Below are 17946 nucleotides of genomic sequence, written 5' to 3'. Positions count from 1 at the left end.
AGTGAAATATTCGCTATTGTTCACAGCTCGAGGGGAAACATAAAACACAAAACGAGCAGAATAAGAGCCCTCACAGACTACAGACTTTTGTCGGCCGATAGATTGGTCGGACGACTTTATCAGTATGGAGCGATATGCATATGCGCACACTACATCGATTCAGTACCGGCCGATAAAAAAGTTTGATTGGCTTCCCGATTGCATTCAAACTATTCGGTCGGTAAACTGTCGGCTTTCCGTTTGATCAGAACTGGCTACCATCCATCTACGCACACACGACGATTTTTTATCGGTTGATAGTTCAATTCGCTCTCGATTCGCTCTCAATTTTGGCATCCGACATACGTGCCGTGCGAATCACTGAGAATGGGATGCACCCAATGCTCTCTGAATCTCTTTTTGATTTTCCTTCACCGTTCTCTTCACTGTTGTCGAACACAAATTAAATACAGCCTTTCGAGAATATTCGGCCGATAGTTGGCTAGTGTGCGCACTAGCAATCCAACCCGACCAAACTATCGGCTGAAAAATGTCTGCAGTGTGCGGGGACTCTAAGCGATCTTTGTTGTTTGGAACACAGAGAGATTCTGTGAACTATCTTCAGAGGAGATGCAATACTCATACGCTAGCGGCAGCTCACTTACTATGTAAGTGTGGAGTTTACTTCGCAAATATTCTCTTTTCGCTGTCCCCCTTCGTTGTTTCTATTCTAGCGGCTGCAAAAGTTGCCCGTTATTGACAGCTCTGTTCGGAAAAGCACACAAATGGACAGAACGAATGTATGGGGAAATGGGAATGCTTCCAATTTACACGAACTTAAACAATATACAGACTATGTGATTGTAATGTATACCATATCAAACAATTCTTAGAAAATTTCCGATTCGATTGGTATGCAAATCGTTAAAATCCGTTCGCAGCAAAAATAGTTATTAACGTTAACTTTATTTCATAAAAACGTGACCTGTTTTCGGATTTGGCACCCTTAATGTAACACGTAGTCTTACGTCAAAAAAGTTTTGCCATGGCGTACACGATTCCATCCTTTCTGGTTATCTAAAACAAAAAATCGAACAGATTCTGAACCAGTAAAGATGCCGCTATCGCATGAACCTCGGACAAGTCAAAAACATCTTTTTTGACAAAATGGCGATTTTTTTCAAATAGTAAAATTTTAAAAGTATATCATTTTCAGAGGTTCACGCGATAGAGGGACACATGCAGATTGTATTCATATAAATTCGACATGAATCGGTTCAGTAGAACTTGAGATATCGTGTACGCCAATTTGAAAAAATAAACAGTTTCGAGAAAAACGCATTTGAAGTTCATTGTTATGATCGTACCAGGTTATATACCGCATCACTAAAATGGCACTAACTCTGTAAATAATAGGAATCTCGATAAGTCCTTTCTTGGGAATATTCTTGAATGTCTAAACTACTGAAATATGAAAAGAAAATATGATTTTTTAAAATTTTTAGACAAGAATACTGCCTTAAACGGTTTCATTGTGATTAAACGCGATAATAATACAGATAATGTACTAAAAGCTAACATATAATTAGGCAAGTAGCGGTTAACAGTTATCACACTCCTTCCTCCATTAATCTAGGTCATTGGTGAGAATAAAATAAAATCGTGGGGCATATGATGAAACCACTAACTGTTGATAATGGAAATCCGAGGATCCCCACAATTTTATTTGAGTCTCTTCAAAGCCCTAGATTAATGAAGGAAGAAGTGTGATAACTGCTAACTGCTACTTGAAATGTTGATTTTAGCAATGAAACTGTTGATTTGAAAAGCTTTTTTTACTGGTTTTATTTCAACTTACCCCAGGGTTGGAGTGACATGGAGTAAGTTGAAATGTTCAGAGCACAGATCGAAATGAGACGCAAAATATCCGTTTTTAGCCACAAGGAAAATAGCTGAGAATATAGGAGGAGAGAATGTTATACGCTCACTTCGATTTTCGCGAGAAATCCAATGCCGATTTTTATTTTTCGTCGAGTTATGCTTCCTTTACAATGCAGGCTTTTAATCGCATGCAAAATACTCACTCGCGATATTTTTCAATGCAGCTCTTTACAATGCTTAGCGATATCGCGCGATAATCTGTCATAATCTGTCTGTCAAACCTGCATCCCTCTAATCATACTGTCATTATTTGTTATGGACAAGATCGTACTAGATTGGTGGAACAAAATCATATCGCTAGAAATCTGAATGGAAGTATAAAACTCCAAATAATTAATAATTGAAAAACTAACGAATTCAATCAAATATTAACAAAAATGTGTAAAAATAATTATGATTATGCAGCAATACGCTTGCAATAAGTGATCGATTCAGCTCTCACTTTATGAAGCGTTTCATTTGTACAGAGCTGAACATTTCTTTCGATATATCGTTCCACCCATCAAGCATATTTTGTTCCACCTGTCTGATGTATATGGTGTCTCCTATCAAAGCAACGCGATTTTCGCAGCCAAAAAAGGTGAAAGATCAAACTTTTTTTTTTTGCTTAGGTGAAGTGGTCACCTAGTGGGGGCAAAGTGGTAACGCGCACATATCAAGCTAAATAGGATAGATCTATGCGTTTTTTGTCCAAATTTGTTTGAATAATATTTGATGTAGTAGGTACATGTATGAAATAAGCTTAGCCTACTCACCTAGAGTCTCAATTGAAATTTTCTCATGCATACAAAAACGTAGTAAGAAACACATAATGTTCCGCATAATGAGGCTTGGTTTAGTTGTAGTGGCATATTTTTTTCAGGGTCAAAGCCACAGAAGGAACCTCTTCAAGAGCAGAATGTGATGAGGTATATCAGCTTTAGTAAACATAACTTTTTAAGTCGTTATTCACCTATGACCACTTTGCCCCCAAACATCAAAGTAATTTCAATGCTAAGTAATCGCTGAGATTAAACAAAATATCTGTTCATTTCTCCGAGAATATGTGAACAGTCTTCCAAACTAATGATTTGTCCTAGATATGAGGTCGAATAAACTAAATTTCACGAGAGATTCCTTAGATACCATGCGCACAGAACTACGGCCGAATGGCTATCGGAGAGCAATTTTTTTATTTATATTTCGACAGCTCTACTGATGTACAGGGTGACTCAAAAGTCAAATTCTTCAAACATAAGGTGACTATCAATACAGCATCTATAGTCAATAGTTATACTACTAAACTTACACTTTGCCCCACTTGACCAATTTGCCCCCACTACCCCTACAGCGCGGACTCGATTATATACAGTCTCCGATTTCTTTTCACTGTATATAATCGAATTCTGTATGTAATCAAGTCAAAGGATCATATTTGATGAAAAAAAAATCTTTTTACGCATATGTTCGAATTTCAACAATGACAGACCCCAACTTCTATCTAATTATGCTGCAATATCATTATAAACAATTCGTGGTGAAAATTCAATCAAAAGCTTCAAAAAATCACGATTTTTTTCTCAACTGTACTTATAATAGCCAATTAACTTTTACTTTTACGCTGAAATATTTCATTTTCGCTTGTAATAAATCATTTTAGAAATATAAAAAAAAAATTTTAGAATATAATCGAGACTAATATCGTATATACAGGTCGGACTCGAGTATATATAGACTCGATTATATGTGATTCGATTATATACAATTTTGGACTCGATTATACAGGCAAACCTTTTTTGTGCGGGGGATAGGGACCGCATAAAAAAATCGTGCAAAACTTCACCAGTAGCTTTAAAAAATCATGTTCGGTACACATTTTGAAAAAAAACTTTCTTGTGCGGTAGATAGGGACCGCATAAAAAAAGTTTCCCCCAAGAAAATAACTCAAATTCCCCGCCGTTCACCGTTCAATTTCCTTTTGTTTCCCTGCTTTGCGACGGGACAGTTTGCCTTTTCGGTTGCGCGTGGCTGTTTTGTGCTTTTAGTTGCATGTCGAAACGTATTGTTGTTAGAAATCATGTCATGCAAACACTTAGTAAAACTTAGAGCATTTAATGGGAGGAAGGGAATGTTTTCAGAAGTGGATAATTGCGACGCAAATATGCTTTTTTCGCACGAAAATTCATATAAACCATCGAAAAAAACTTCGATAACTTCGTCAAATATACTTCTTTTCATATACCGCACAAAAAAATCGCACAAAAAACCGCACAAAAACAGAAAATAGCACCAAAAAAATCGCACAAAAAAAATCGCACAAAAACAGGTTTTACTGTATACAGTTTGGAATTTTTTTTTCTATATTTCGAATATGACTTATTTCAAGAAGAAATATAACCTTTCAACGTTAAGGTGTAATTTAAGTGGTTATTACATGTACAGTGCGGTAAAAATCTTGATTTTTGAAGATTTTGCTTGAATTTTCACCAACAATTGTTCATATCGATATTGCAGCCAAATTAAGAAAAAAAGAAGTAGGGTGTCAAAGAACAAATTGTAGGGCGGTTAGAGAGCTTCAATTTAATTGATAGAAACAATCTAGTTTAATATACATTTTTAGGATTAAATTAATAATAACACATTAAAAATTATTAACTTTTAAGTTTTTCACTTCCAAAATGTTATTAAAATTCACTAATTTAGATGTTCCACTACTATATCCTGTACTAAATTTGCTCATCTTTCAAATGAAAGCAACAGAATTGTATTCCGTAGCGTACTTTGTAATGTAGAGCCACTTTGAGGCAACAAAGTCCGAAAAAAAGAGTTCAATAACTCTGTCATTGTTCAAATTCGAACATATGCGTAAAGGGTGTGTCACATCAAATTGCATCACGGAAAAAACGCTGTAGAAATTCGCCCAGTAGACCGATGTACAGCTTCCGGGCTCGCGTCTTCCCCACCATGTTTTGCCTTTCGTCGCGGTTAGGAGCCTTCTGAACCTTGTATGTACGCAGGCCCTCCCGCTGCTTGGTCCGCTGGACGAATGAACTTGACAAATTCAGCTTATTGGCGACATCCCGGACCGAACTTCTCGGATCACGTCTAAACTGCTTAACTACGCGTTTGTGATCTTTTTCACTGACGGAGCATCCATTTTTGCCGTTCTTCACCTTCCGGTCGATGGTTAGGTTCTCGAAGTATCGTTTTAGTACTCTGCTGACCGTGGATTGGACGATCCCCAGCATCTTACCGATGTCCCGATGTGACAACTCCGGATTCTCGAAATGAGTGCGCAGGATTAATTCACGACACTCTTTTTCGTTCGACGACATTTTTCCAAATTTACGAAAAATTGACAGTGAAGCATGGCCAACGTGATCTATACACTCTTATCTGATTATAAGCGAAAGCTGAAGATATAATTCCTAAAAATCAAATTTCTACAGCGTTTTTTCCGTGATGCAATTTGATGTGACACACCCTTCTATCACTTCAAGAGAGAATTTGGATAAATTCATTTTTTTCATGTGAGAAAGGTTTTTCCTGACTTTAAGGGGATGAATCCTCTTTTATATTCAAGAAACGAAAAATACATGAAAAAAAACGAATAAAAAAAATTTTTTTTGACTCGACTATGTACAGTGAAAAGAAATCAGAAACTGTATATATGACACGAATGTCACATTGTGATAAAGTGTCTTAAATCAAATAAAAAAAAAAAAAAAAAAAAAGAAACTGTATATAATCGAGTCCGCGCTGTAATCGAATCATATATAATCGAGTCAGTATATAACCTAGTTCGAGCTGTATTTAGATAAAACCATATAAATAAATCGGTTCGTTTATATACAGTGAAATGAAATTGGAGGTTATATATACTCGATTTTGCCCTGTGTTGATGGGATTTTGAGAAAATATGTAGCTCCCATTTTGTAGCGGCCGTCATTCTGAATTTTCAAGATCACGGAATACGTAGTTTCATAATGATAGCAGAGATAAAGGTGTGTCCGCTAGCTTATTATTTATTATTTAATTGTTATCAACAGGCTGTATTTTGCCCTAATGATTTAATGGAAATTTCTAATTTGTCCATTCAAATGTTGCCGGACCACATTTCTCGAATAATGGAAGTCGAAACCAGATGCTACTCTGTTGAACAGACGTTGAAGGCCTAACAGTGCTGAATTGTATCCATGGTTGGTACGACGGAAAGGCACTTGGAGGAATGCGTGGTCCCGTAGAGCTCGAGGTTGAATCGAAAGGTTAATGTTCTCCAATATCACTGGGCATTCTGTCCTAGCTAATAAAACATCATACATAAATAGTGCGCGGTTCACATCCCTTCGCACGTGTAGCGTATCAAGACCCATTAGTTGGCACCGACTTTTATAGCTAGGTAACTGATGTGGATTACACCAGGGCAATCGTCTTAGGGCGAATCGAACGAATCGTTTTTGTACGGCTTCAATCCTGTTGACTCCGTTGAGATAGTGCGGATTCCAAATTACTGCACAGTATTCCAGGCTTGAGCGAACTAAAGCACTAAACATAGATCTAAGGCAGTATACATCGGTGAAATCCCTCGCGGTGCGCATGATGAATCCAAGACTACGCGAAGCTTTCCCAACTACGTAGTTCACATGTATTTTGAAGTTGAGTTTGCAGTCTAAATACACTCCTAGATCCTTCACGCAGTCGAGTTTAGTTAGCGGAGCATCGTCAAGAGAATAATTGTAACAAAAAGGATCTTTTCTTCTTGTAAAAGTAATCGTGGAACATTTGCTTGGATTCAGGTCATACGATTATCCCCGCACCATTTTTGGAAAGTTTCTAATTGTCGCTGGAGAAATAAAGCGTCAGCTTCCGACTTAACGTGGAGAAACAGCTTCATATCGTCAGCGAATGAAAGATGAGGGCACTCCAGCACTAAATTTACGTCATTGAAGTAAAGAAGAAATATCAGAGGGCCGAGATGACTCCCCTGAGGTATTCCTGATGTAGCAGAGAATTTTGCGGAGAAGCACTCGCCAATTTTGACCGTGAGGGAGCGACCGATCAAGTATGTTGTGAGCCAATGTAAAACATTGCCACTGAAGCCTAGCTTGTCCAATTTGCGCACTGTAATATCGTGGTTTATTTTGTCGAAGGCGGGGGAAAGGTCGGTGTAAATAGCGTCCGTTTGGGTCACACCACTAAACATTCCGTCAGCAATATATGTCGTGAACGATAGCAGATTCGTTGAGGTGGATCGCTTCGGCATGAATCCATGCTGATCGATAATTATATACTGCTTACAGTGAGCGAAAATCAATTCGATGACCACAAGTTCAAATAGTTTGGAAACCGCGTTCAGAGCAGAGATTCCTCGGTAGTTGTCGATGTTTCTTCTATCGCCTTTCTTATGCACCGGAAAAATGTAAGCCTGCTTCCAAAACAATGGGAAGATGCCCTTAGTAAAAGAAAGATTGAACAACTGGCATAGTGGAAACAATAACCCTACTGCGCATTTTTTCACGACCGATGCTGGGACTCCATCTGGTCCGACAGAATTAGAGAATTTCAATTTGCTGAAACCAGATTTCAGCATTTCGTTATTCACGGTGATTCGGAACAGCGAACTGTTCAGTATTGGAACACTTCTCGTGGCTCTCGAGAGCTGGCCTTGAGACAGATTCTCGTTCGAGAAAGTACCAGAAAACTTCGCTGAAAAGAGATAGCTTGTGCGTATGTTGGCTTTGTTGTCTTATTTTTCGTATTTCCCTTGGATAGAATTGTATGCACGGAGGATAGCTGCACTTGTTGTCGCAGTGCTCTTGATGTATTCAAATTGTATTCCGCTGTTATTCTAGGCATTCCTTTTGGTTGGTACAATATTTGAAATGAGTATTCTTCTGAATGATAAGATTAGTCCCATTAATTCTCGAAAAAAAGGGGGTCTCCGTAGCCACATTGATTGCGCGTTCGCTTAGTAAGCGATCGATCGTGAGTTCAAAACTCAGGGCCCCCATTGACCATCTTTGTGTTGTTACAGAATAACTACGTCCACGCAACAATCATCAGCGATGGAGATCGATCCACGGTCGAAATAAGATCGATTCATCCAACTGCTGTGCTCTGCAGAAATATCGGGCTGCTGTTCTATAAATAACTCAACAATGGATCAACGACTGTCTCCGCTGTCCAGTCTTAACTGTGGATAATAGAAGAACAGATAGAAAACTCTTTCGCCTAAATGGCTACTGTGTAAATATGTACCATTTGCAATGGTATAGAAAGGAATACTCTAACCCCGAAAAATGGCAACTGTGTAATGTGCTAATTATAGATATGATAAATATGTGACATGTACACGATTTAAATTCGGCTCTGTTACAGCTAAAATGCTAATGAGCCTAAAATAAACAAAAAAGGAATAAAAAAAAATCTCGAAAACTTTCCAATTTAGATGGTGAAATAGTATAAAAATAATTTGACAAGAAAAACAAATCGAATGAAACGCCGACATAAATCAATCACCAGCCGACAATATAGCGCAATCTTCCGATTTCTTTGACAGGGTATAAGTGGTGACTATCATGTGAAATATCTAACAGATGCTATGTTCGAAGACACCATCTTCATCTAGTATGCTCAAAAACATAAGCACTTCAACGGTTGTAAGGTTTTTCCTAATTGTTGTTTCATTCGATGCCATATTGATTATATAACACTGATTATGGGTTATAATATGATGATAACGCGATGACTAGCGACGAATGCATCATATAGTTTTCCGAATGAATAGTGCCGTCTTTCGTCATAGCAACAAACCCTAACCATGCTCTACATTTTTCTCTTTGTTTTCCCATCTTCCACAGGCTTCCACATGACGCCGAAGCTGAGCAAAATCTTCCCCGAGTCCTGCCTGCTGATTGTGGTGGGCGTCATAATCGGGGTTTTGCTGAGGTATGCCACCAACCTGCACGTGTCACCGCTGACGCCGAACACGTTTTTCTTCTACATGTTGCCGCCCATCATTCTCGATGCGGGCTACTTTATGCCAAATCGAATGTTCTTCGATAATATCGGTACTATACTTTTAATGGCTGTGATCGGTACCATATTTAACATTGGTACCATTGGTAAGTCTTTCTTAATCTGGAATGAAATGTTTTGGGGGCTCGAAAATAATGCCTCTCATCTCTGGTATGTCGTTAGGTATGTCGCTGTGGGCGTGCAGTTTAACCGGTATGTTCGGAGTAAGCATTCCGTTCTTGCACGTGTTCCTATTTGCTTCCTTGATATCGGCCGTTGATCCGGTGGCTGTGCTGGCCGTTTTCGAGGAAATTCACGTCAATGAAGTGTTGTACATCGTCGTGTTTGGCGAGTCGTTACTAAACGACGCCGTCACGGTAAGTATACCGTTGTTATCCATCCGCCTCCTGAATAGCGTTTCCCGCCCAACCAGTCGGGTCATCAAGATTAAACGACTCCACTTTATATTGTGGGGGTGAATGCATCGTCTTGAGATTTGTGCGATGAATCTTTGCCGGTTTCACCGAGCTCATGCATACGTCTTACACGGCTTACATGTTTTGATATCGTAAACATATCATTTTACATCAACCCCCACGTGGATGATTAACGCATAATAGCTTCGTTTATAAAATTATTAACAATGCTGGGAGATTCTCTGTTCCCATCATTTGTTATTCTGACGATGCTTTAATCTTGTCACATGGCTAATGTATCCGTTTGTTTTCATTTTCCCCGCCATCTAACATCTCCCGACCGGAACAGGTTGTGATGTATCATATGTTCGAATCGTACAATGAGATTGGCTCTAGTCAGATTCAGGTAATCGATATCGTTTCGGGTGTTGCATCATTCTTTGTGGTGGCTCTCGGTGGCACCATTATCGGTAAGTAGAGGTTCGGAATATGCCCCTCGGCATGATAATAGTAAACATTCCCTCCCCCCTAGGTGTCATCTGGGGCTTCCTAACCGGGTTGGTCACTCGCTTCACCGATCACGTACGGGTTATCGAGCCAATCTTCATCTTTGTGATGGCCTATCTGGCGTATCTGAACGCGGAAATTTTCCACATGAGTGGTATTTTAGCGTGAGTATTTTTGGCTCTGGAGAACATACTCGGGTTATGTTTACTGACGGCGACATTCCCTCCCCCATTCCAGCATTACGTTCTGCGGCATAACGATGAAAAACTACGTCGAACAGAACGTTTCGCACAAATCGCACACAACTATAAAATACGCACTGAAAATGCTGTCGTCTTCATCCGAAACGATCATCTTCATGTTTCTGGGTGTGGCTACGGTCAACAATCGACACATCTGGAATACATGGTTCGTCCTGCTAACGATAGTGTTTTGTTCCGTTTTTAGAATTATAGGTGAGTTGTGTTAGCATTGGTTCGATACAAGGTTTGGAATAACGCTCACATTCCTCCGCCGCAGGTGTTTTGATATTGTCGGCATTGGCAAATCGTTTCAGGATACATAAACTATCCAAAGTAGACCAGTTTGTTATGTCTTACGGAGGTATGTGGTGATGCGATCAACGTGCGAATCAAATAATGACTCTGTTCCTTCCTTCCCACTGTGACAGGCCTTCGGGGTGCTGTAGCGTTCGCTTTAGTGTTACTAGTTTCGCCGGAACATATTCCGTTGCAGCCAATGTTTGTGACGACCACAATCGCGGTCATCTACTTCACAGTATTCCTACAGGGTATAACCATTAAACCCTTAGTCAGAATCCTAAACGTTAAGCGCTCGAGCAAGCGGAAGCCAACGATGAACGAACGGATACATGAAAGGGTAGGATCGGATGTTTACATTTTTTTAATAACATACTTTAATTGTCCATCCACTCTTATTATTTTTCGTTACAGTTCATGGATCACATGATGGCGGGCATTGAAGATATCGTCGGAAAAACGGGCAATTATAATATTAGGGATAAGTTTAAGAGATTTGACAATAGGTTCATTCGTCCATACCTAATTAAGAATTTACAGGTAAGTGTAAATATTTTTTTCTAATTTTGAGTAACTTGATGAATTCCACACACTGTCATTTCTGCTCTGTATGAGAGCATTTGTGCTCCCTTGGCCGAGTGGTTAGCGTCATAACTAACATGCCGGGTGTTCGGGTTCGATTCCCGTTCTGGTCGGGGGAATTTTTCGTCAAAGAAATTTCCTCCGACTTGCACTGTGATCACGCGTATTCTAGAGCTTGCCACTCAGAATGCATTCAAGGCGTGTTATTTGGCATAGAAATCTCAACTAAGTACTAATAAAAATGACGCAAGTAATACTACGTTGAGACGGCGAAGTTCCTCTAGGAACGTTAGTGCCATTGAAGAAGAAGAAGATGAGAGCATTCGATTTTGTTTTCTAATTCCCAAACTGATTCCCAAACACATTTTCTCAGTATCCAAAATCCTCCGTGTTTGGAGTAGAGATCTTGAAAAGGAAACGGAACAGAAACAATGGAACATAAATTGTGTACGATGCAATCATATCAACACTATTTCCTAATATCTTTGGCTTAGGATAAGCCTAAGTCTTACGTTTAACATCCCCGTTTATATGGTATATTTCACAAACAGAAATAAAAATAAAAAAAATATTTTGCACATTTTTTAACTTTCTCATACATTACTTTAAATGAGTTTAAAAGTATCATTAAAAGTGCTAACAATTTCCGTTAAGATCCAATTTCATTTAATAATGTGGTGTTATATTTTCGTGTTATATACATGTGGTTGCGTGTAAACAGGTATGGGCAAAATCGCATCGAAATTTGTTCAACAACACTCATTCACAGATAAAACTCACCCTTCTATTCTCCGTTTATGCCTCACTTTATTTGAAACAGAAAACATTCACCTATCCTCTTCGCAAAGTTCATTCTCGATTAGAATGGAAAAATACTGTCTCGATTCCGCTCTTCTATTCTCAGAAATTTTTGCATTCCCTCATTTGCCTCATTTGCTTGAGCCGGCGAGTATCTCTTTAAAATCATTCGTTTTTCACTCAAATAGCAATCATTGAGCCTCGATCGCGGCAGTAAAATATAGGTAGATAGTTGAAATCGAGTTGTTTCCTGTGTACTATTGCAATGATTTTTTGTTGTTGTTTCTAGTATGAAACGATCTAAGCCAACGCAAAAGACCATATTAACGTAAGTTATTGATGAGCGGGAAGGTGGATTTCATGTGCACTTGAATGCTGACAAGGGAAAATAAAATCATACATACACGCAAATTCAATCTATTTTGACTCACTTGTTATTTTGTTTCGTGCGATCCTTCCAAAGAAATATTCATTCATTGAATGTTGTTTTCCACTCTATGTTTTGTTATGTTTCCTATCAGTCCCGAATGAAGATGGTCGGGGAGTGTAAAATGATTCATCGTGCAATCTCACGATTGTTGCTGCATTCTTTTCGCCATGATTATTCCAAGCAGATACAAGAGTGATTTATAATCAGGTGTGGAGAAATGAGCGAATGAACTTTTCCATACTTGCGTATAAAGATGTCTTTCCATTTTTCGATTATCGATTAATCGTTGTGGAATTAAATTTTTTATTTTAATAATAATTCGATCATTGTAAGCAGATTTAATCTCTTATTTGTAGATCTGAAGAAGAAAGCAGAAGAAAAAAAACTCACTGAAGTTATAAGTTAAATTTAGTATTGATTAAATATCGAAACTAATTAGCTATTAATTTGCAGTTTCAAGCTAGTTGGTGTTTTGTGGCTTCGTAATTAGTTGATCTGACGTAGCTCAACTGGAAGTCTACCCGGATTATCGGGAACAAATGACTGAGTCGTAGCAGCCACCATCGTCTAAAGGTTTTCATCTATTTATAGACCTGTTCGAACGTCTAATGAAGTATTAAATGTTTCTGCAATTTGTCGGTTAGATTTGGTAATTTCATCCTTTACCAACTCAGCTAAAACTGTTCGAAAAAAAGTATTTCAGATAGAAAAAAATATCAAATAATGCATGAACAACTTAACAAGAAAACTTATGTAACTGAGCCTGTAAAAATAAACGAATTTAATAAAAATAATAACTTAACAAGATATGTGATAGCAAAAGCAGCAGCAAGTGGAGACTCAAAGTAGAGCTTTTTGTAAATAATAAAAATGAAATGAGAATTGCTCGAGTAACCTCCTGCACTTCTCTCCACTGTCCTTGAAAATTTGTACTTAATTTTAACACAGTTTAATTAACAACATTAATTAAACAAAATTAAGTAAGAAAAATAATAAAAATATTAAACACGATCTGAATTTGAGTATAATCAGATGTTACTGTGGAGGGTCCTTCATGAGGATACGCACCAATACTAGCATAAATGAGGAAGCGAACCTTCAATGCGAAAACAATCTTTTCAGAGCTGAAAACAAATGGCAGTTTAGCTTATTTACCGGGTCATTTAACTCAAATGTTTAAATTTATAATTTACCAGCTGACCCGGCAAACCATTCTGCCCAAAAGTAATTTTTGGTTATCACATCCACGCTTTCTTACTAACCGCTGTTCATGGGTCCAATCGCAGAATTGTTCATTGATTGATCTTCTAATCTACCCTTTACAATTACCTTTTACTATAAAATTCCTAGTACTTCTACCAAAACTCGACATTAGATTATTTTCAGACACAATTCTCGTTCAAGATTTTTAACCAATCGCGAATTACATGTTTCTCCGTTACGTTACATGCCAAATTTGGTTTTATTTGCTTGATTAATTCTCGAGTAATGCAGAAATTTGTGTTTCATTTTTATGGCAGCTTCACGTTAGAGAGGGGGGTGGAGTGTCTAACCAGCATAGAATTATTTATTGCACCCTTAAACCTCCATATGCCTAATTTGGTTCCATTTACTTGATTAATTCTCGAGTAATGCAGAAATTTGTGCTTCATTTGTATGGCAGCTCCCCCTAAGAGAGGGAGAGGGGTATCTGACCAGCATAGAAACATTTATTGCACCCTAAAGTTTCCATATGTCTAATTTGGTTTTATTTACTTGAATAATTCTCGAGTAATTCAAAAATTTGTGTTTCATTTGTATGACAGCCCACCCTAAGAGAGGGGGGAGGGGTATCTAACCACCAAAGAATCATTTATTGAACCGTAAAACCTCCACACGGCAAATTTCATTTCATTTGTATGGCAGCCCCCCCTTAGAGAGAAGGGAGGGGTCTCAAACTGTCACGACAGAAAGACATCACTCCATTTTTATATATATGGATATAAGATATGGAAATGCATTATTTCGCCTGAAAAATCCATTTCCACTTACGGACAAAGATCAATTTCGATAGCGCAAACATCGAATGGACTAACAACGTTTATTATGATGTAATTTTCGAACATGTGGGAATTCAATTTTCCGAATTTTTCAATTTTTCAGGATTTTCCGAAAATTTTCCGATTTTTCTCTCCACTATATTGATCTACGGGAAAAGACGAATACAACAAAATACAGGAGACTAAAATCGGACCATCCCTTCTTCGGGTTTTCCGCTTACCAACAGATTTTGCGTTACATTTTTATTTATATAGATAGATATAAGATATGGAAATGCATTATTTCGCCTGAAAATCCATTTCCACTTACGAACAAAGATTAATTTCGATAGCGCAAACATCGAATGGACTAACAACGCTTATTATGATGTAATTTTCGAACATGTGGGAATTCAATTTTCCGAATTTTCCGACCTTCCTTCAGAGTTTTCCGAAAATTTTCCGATTTTTCTCTCCACTATATTGATCTACGGGAAGAGACGAATACAACAAAATAAAGAAGGCTAAAATCGGACCACCCCTTCTTCGGGTTTTCTGCTTACCAACAGATTTTGCCTTACATTTTAGATTATTAGATTATTCTATTGAAAGTTATACCTATGTTATAGAGAACCATAATTATAGAAAGCTGCTAAAACTGCACATACTTGAGTAGAAATGACCCGTGATTCCAAGGTAGCTTTTTTCATCTTCGTCCATACGTCAGAAGTGAGGTACATGAAGTTTACGCTGAATAACTTGACTTTTACGATTTCTTTTAAAGTTTATTATTAAGAAGACTGTTGAATTGTGACTTGGAAGGTATTTTATACAGCGAGGCTGCAACTTTCATTAGTTGGTGGAAACCTGGTTTAACGATTGTATTCAACGAAAGAATATCTTTGCAAAGCATGTACATGATTGAGTTAAGTATTTGTTATTCTTTGATACCATCATCTAAAAATATAAAAACATGATCGCTGTTGGTTTAAAAAAATATACAGTCTAACTACTCACTTAAAAATGAATATTTTATCAATCGCGATTACTGCGATAATTATTTGATGTATGTATATTTTGATTTTGCATTATTTGATATTAAATAACTCGAAGATATTCGATCATATGAATTAATCGAACAACCTTACAACCCCACTGGTCTTGGTTAATTCGCTGCTTGGCATCGTTTGGAAATTTTTTTGGGTACAAATCCAAGCTGACATTCAGTCTGTGAGAATGAGAGATCTACTCCATCCATACAAACATTTTGGCGCTTTTAAACAGACACCTAGGGTAACAGCAGAACATAAATTGAATACATCAAAAGTACTGCGAAAATAAACATAGCTGTCCCTCATGCATTTCATTCTCAATACAATGGAAGCCTGAATAGAAACGAAACATTGGATCGTAAACTCTACCCATTTGTGATTTTACAGCTAGTCAAATCGAATATATTTCGCAGTTCCTTTCCGAACCGATAATTCATTTTCTAACCGCGAAACAGTTCCCGCCCAATGAGGAACGATAGCCTAGCAGCAGCACCATCAATATCATCATCGGCACCACCGAACGAGTTGGAATTTTCCAGGCGTTCAGAGGACAACTGTCACCCATCGCTTCCGTGTCATCGATCCAGCAGACAGTGATGGTACTGATGTAAAATTGCTTGTGGCTACATACAGTTTGTCTAGAAAAATGCATTAGCAAAACACACATGGTGCTGAAATTTTGTTCGGTTGAGACACCTTGTCGATTTTCGTTACGTTTGGTGGAAAGTGCTTCCGTATTTCTGTACTACAAGTACACATTGTTGGTCTTTTCAAGTGCTCCAAAGGTAGATTTGAAATGAATAAGGTATCTTCAAAAATCACTGAATCACTAAATTGAAATCTGTTTGCAGCATGTAGAAGGTATGCCAGATGACTTTCGAAAAAAGTATAGATTCATACTGTATATTTCGAAAAATATCGACCTTTTGTCTTGGTATGCATTGTTTCAACTTGTCCCGTAGAGCGGGGTAAGTTGAAACGCGAACTATCATGAGTTTAATGTGCGATTTTGCATCCCGAACTATCTACAACTAATTTATAAAACACTAAATTAAAGGAATTACATATAAAAACTGGAAAAATGGGTTTTGGTACACGTGAGATGTGGGGGAGTAGTCTGAAAATGGAATCTTCGTACTAGGATTTAATAGACGAAACAATAACATCAAGAATACTATTTTAGACGCTTTCATTTCAGAGAAGAGTCACCCAAAACGGCCACTATTGAGGTTCATGGGCTCATTCAATATTCATATATTACGTAACGCACTCAAGAAGGGAAGACGGGATGCCTTGTGGAAACTTGTTTAGAGATAAATCCAAATAAGTCTAAACATGTTTCTACAAAAGACCATTTGTTACATGTTATGTAGGGAAGAGGGAGTCTAAAACAGTAAAAAAAATGCGTTACATAGTATTTGAACGACCCCTAGTTGCAAAATTAATGCTCAGAGCTATACGGAAAAAGATTTTTCAGTTTATTTTTCAAAATCTCTACACTTGATTAGCCCTATTTGATTACCTGACGTGCAATTCTGGCCAGTGTCTTAGAATATCAACAAATATTCACGAGTAACGTATATAAGTTTATTTCGGTGTAAATGACTATTTTTTAGATTGAATCACACTGCCCTCATTATATTGTTGACAATAACAAACGAGTTAATTTTGTTCATATCGGTGATGCATAAACAAATTTGCTATAATAAATGAATGTGGCATTGAGTGCGGTTCGTATCTTCGCTGTTATTTATACTTTGAATATCAAAAGCAACAAATTGATATTGATCACATTCGAAACGATATTCGTTCTGGCATTGATTCTAAGTCAAAATTCAAAAATAAAGAAATAGTCAGGCCGGACCAGTTAGAGAACAATAACGCCAGAGTTCGATGAAACGAACTTTGCTAGAAATCGCGCAGGATTTTGTTTAGCGAGACAGTAACAACGGCATAAATAAAAACCAACCGCACACAGCTGCCTCTAGTTAAAAGTAAACAACAGTTGATATTCATTTGGCTAAAATGAAATTCAATCCTGGCATCTTGAATAATCAAGATGAAAATGACACTGGGTGGAAAAACGAACTTCAAAACATATTGAAGAACAAAAGTTCATTTGCTCATGATTCACTGGTTGTCTGGATCTGTCATTTTGATTTTCGTTTGGAATATATAGGTTTTCAATGCAACCTAACCCGAAAATCTATACATTTGAGCTTAGCGGAGACGATTTTTTTCAACACTGATTCTGGCCATATTTTTGAGAAAATCAGTGTTTTCGAACCGATTGAGTTATCGCGCAAAAGTGGTTGTTTCTTGATTTCACGACTTGTGGACAAGTTAAAAAAGGCGCGGATTGCGTTAAGGCATTCTGATATTCTGGTAATGGCTGTCATAAGGTGGGTTGAATATTTTACTACGTCAATCCATCATTCCTAGTGAAAGTTGTGGCTTCCGTTTTAACTTACTCCGTGTTCCAACTTACCCCGGTGTACCTTACTTGAATATCTAGATGACTTTTTGAAAAGGGCCTAGTTTTTATTTTCCTAATTTTTTACAAAAGAATCTAATTTAAACACTATTCAATTTTCATTCAAAAACAAACAAATTAAAAAACATACACTTAAAAAATATCTAGAAAATTTCTCTAAAAAAAACCCAAACATATTTTTTCAATTCTTAAAA

The 17946-nt window shown here is 37.5% G+C and overlaps 1 protein-coding gene across 21 annotated transcripts in view; it reads left to right on the top strand.

Moving 5' to 3' along the window:
• LOC129778134 (sodium/hydrogen exchanger 3) overlaps positions 1–17946 on the top strand; it is a 195809-nt gene that overhangs the window by 105001 nt on the left and 72862 nt on the right. For all 21 annotated transcript variants that reach the window (XR_008743378.1, XM_055784847.1, XM_055784846.1 and 18 more), the window contains 8 exons: positions 8760–9023; positions 9100–9293; positions 9682–9802; positions 9865–10003; positions 10077–10294; positions 10359–10442; positions 10510–10718; positions 10793–10918. Coding sequence is in view for 20 of the 21 variants with exons in the window: in XM_055784847.1 (XP_055640822.1) it covers positions 8760–9023; positions 9100–9293; positions 9682–9802; positions 9865–10003; positions 10077–10294; positions 10359–10442; positions 10510–10718; positions 10793–10918 (1355 nt within the window). In the remaining variant the exon portion in view is untranslated. The remainder of the gene's footprint in view (positions 1–8759; positions 9024–9099; positions 9294–9681; positions 9803–9864; positions 10004–10076; positions 10295–10358; positions 10443–10509; positions 10719–10792; positions 10919–17946) is intronic.

The sequence above is a fragment of the Toxorhynchites rutilus genome, chromosome 3 (assembly GCF_029784135.1).
Source record: "Toxorhynchites rutilus septentrionalis strain SRP chromosome 3, ASM2978413v1, whole genome shotgun sequence".
In the NCBI taxonomy this organism is placed as follows: domain Eukaryota; kingdom Metazoa; phylum Arthropoda; class Insecta; order Diptera; family Culicidae; genus Toxorhynchites; species Toxorhynchites rutilus.
Note: the sequence above shows the minus strand (reverse complement) of the source record. Positions and strands in the feature narration are given on the sequence as shown.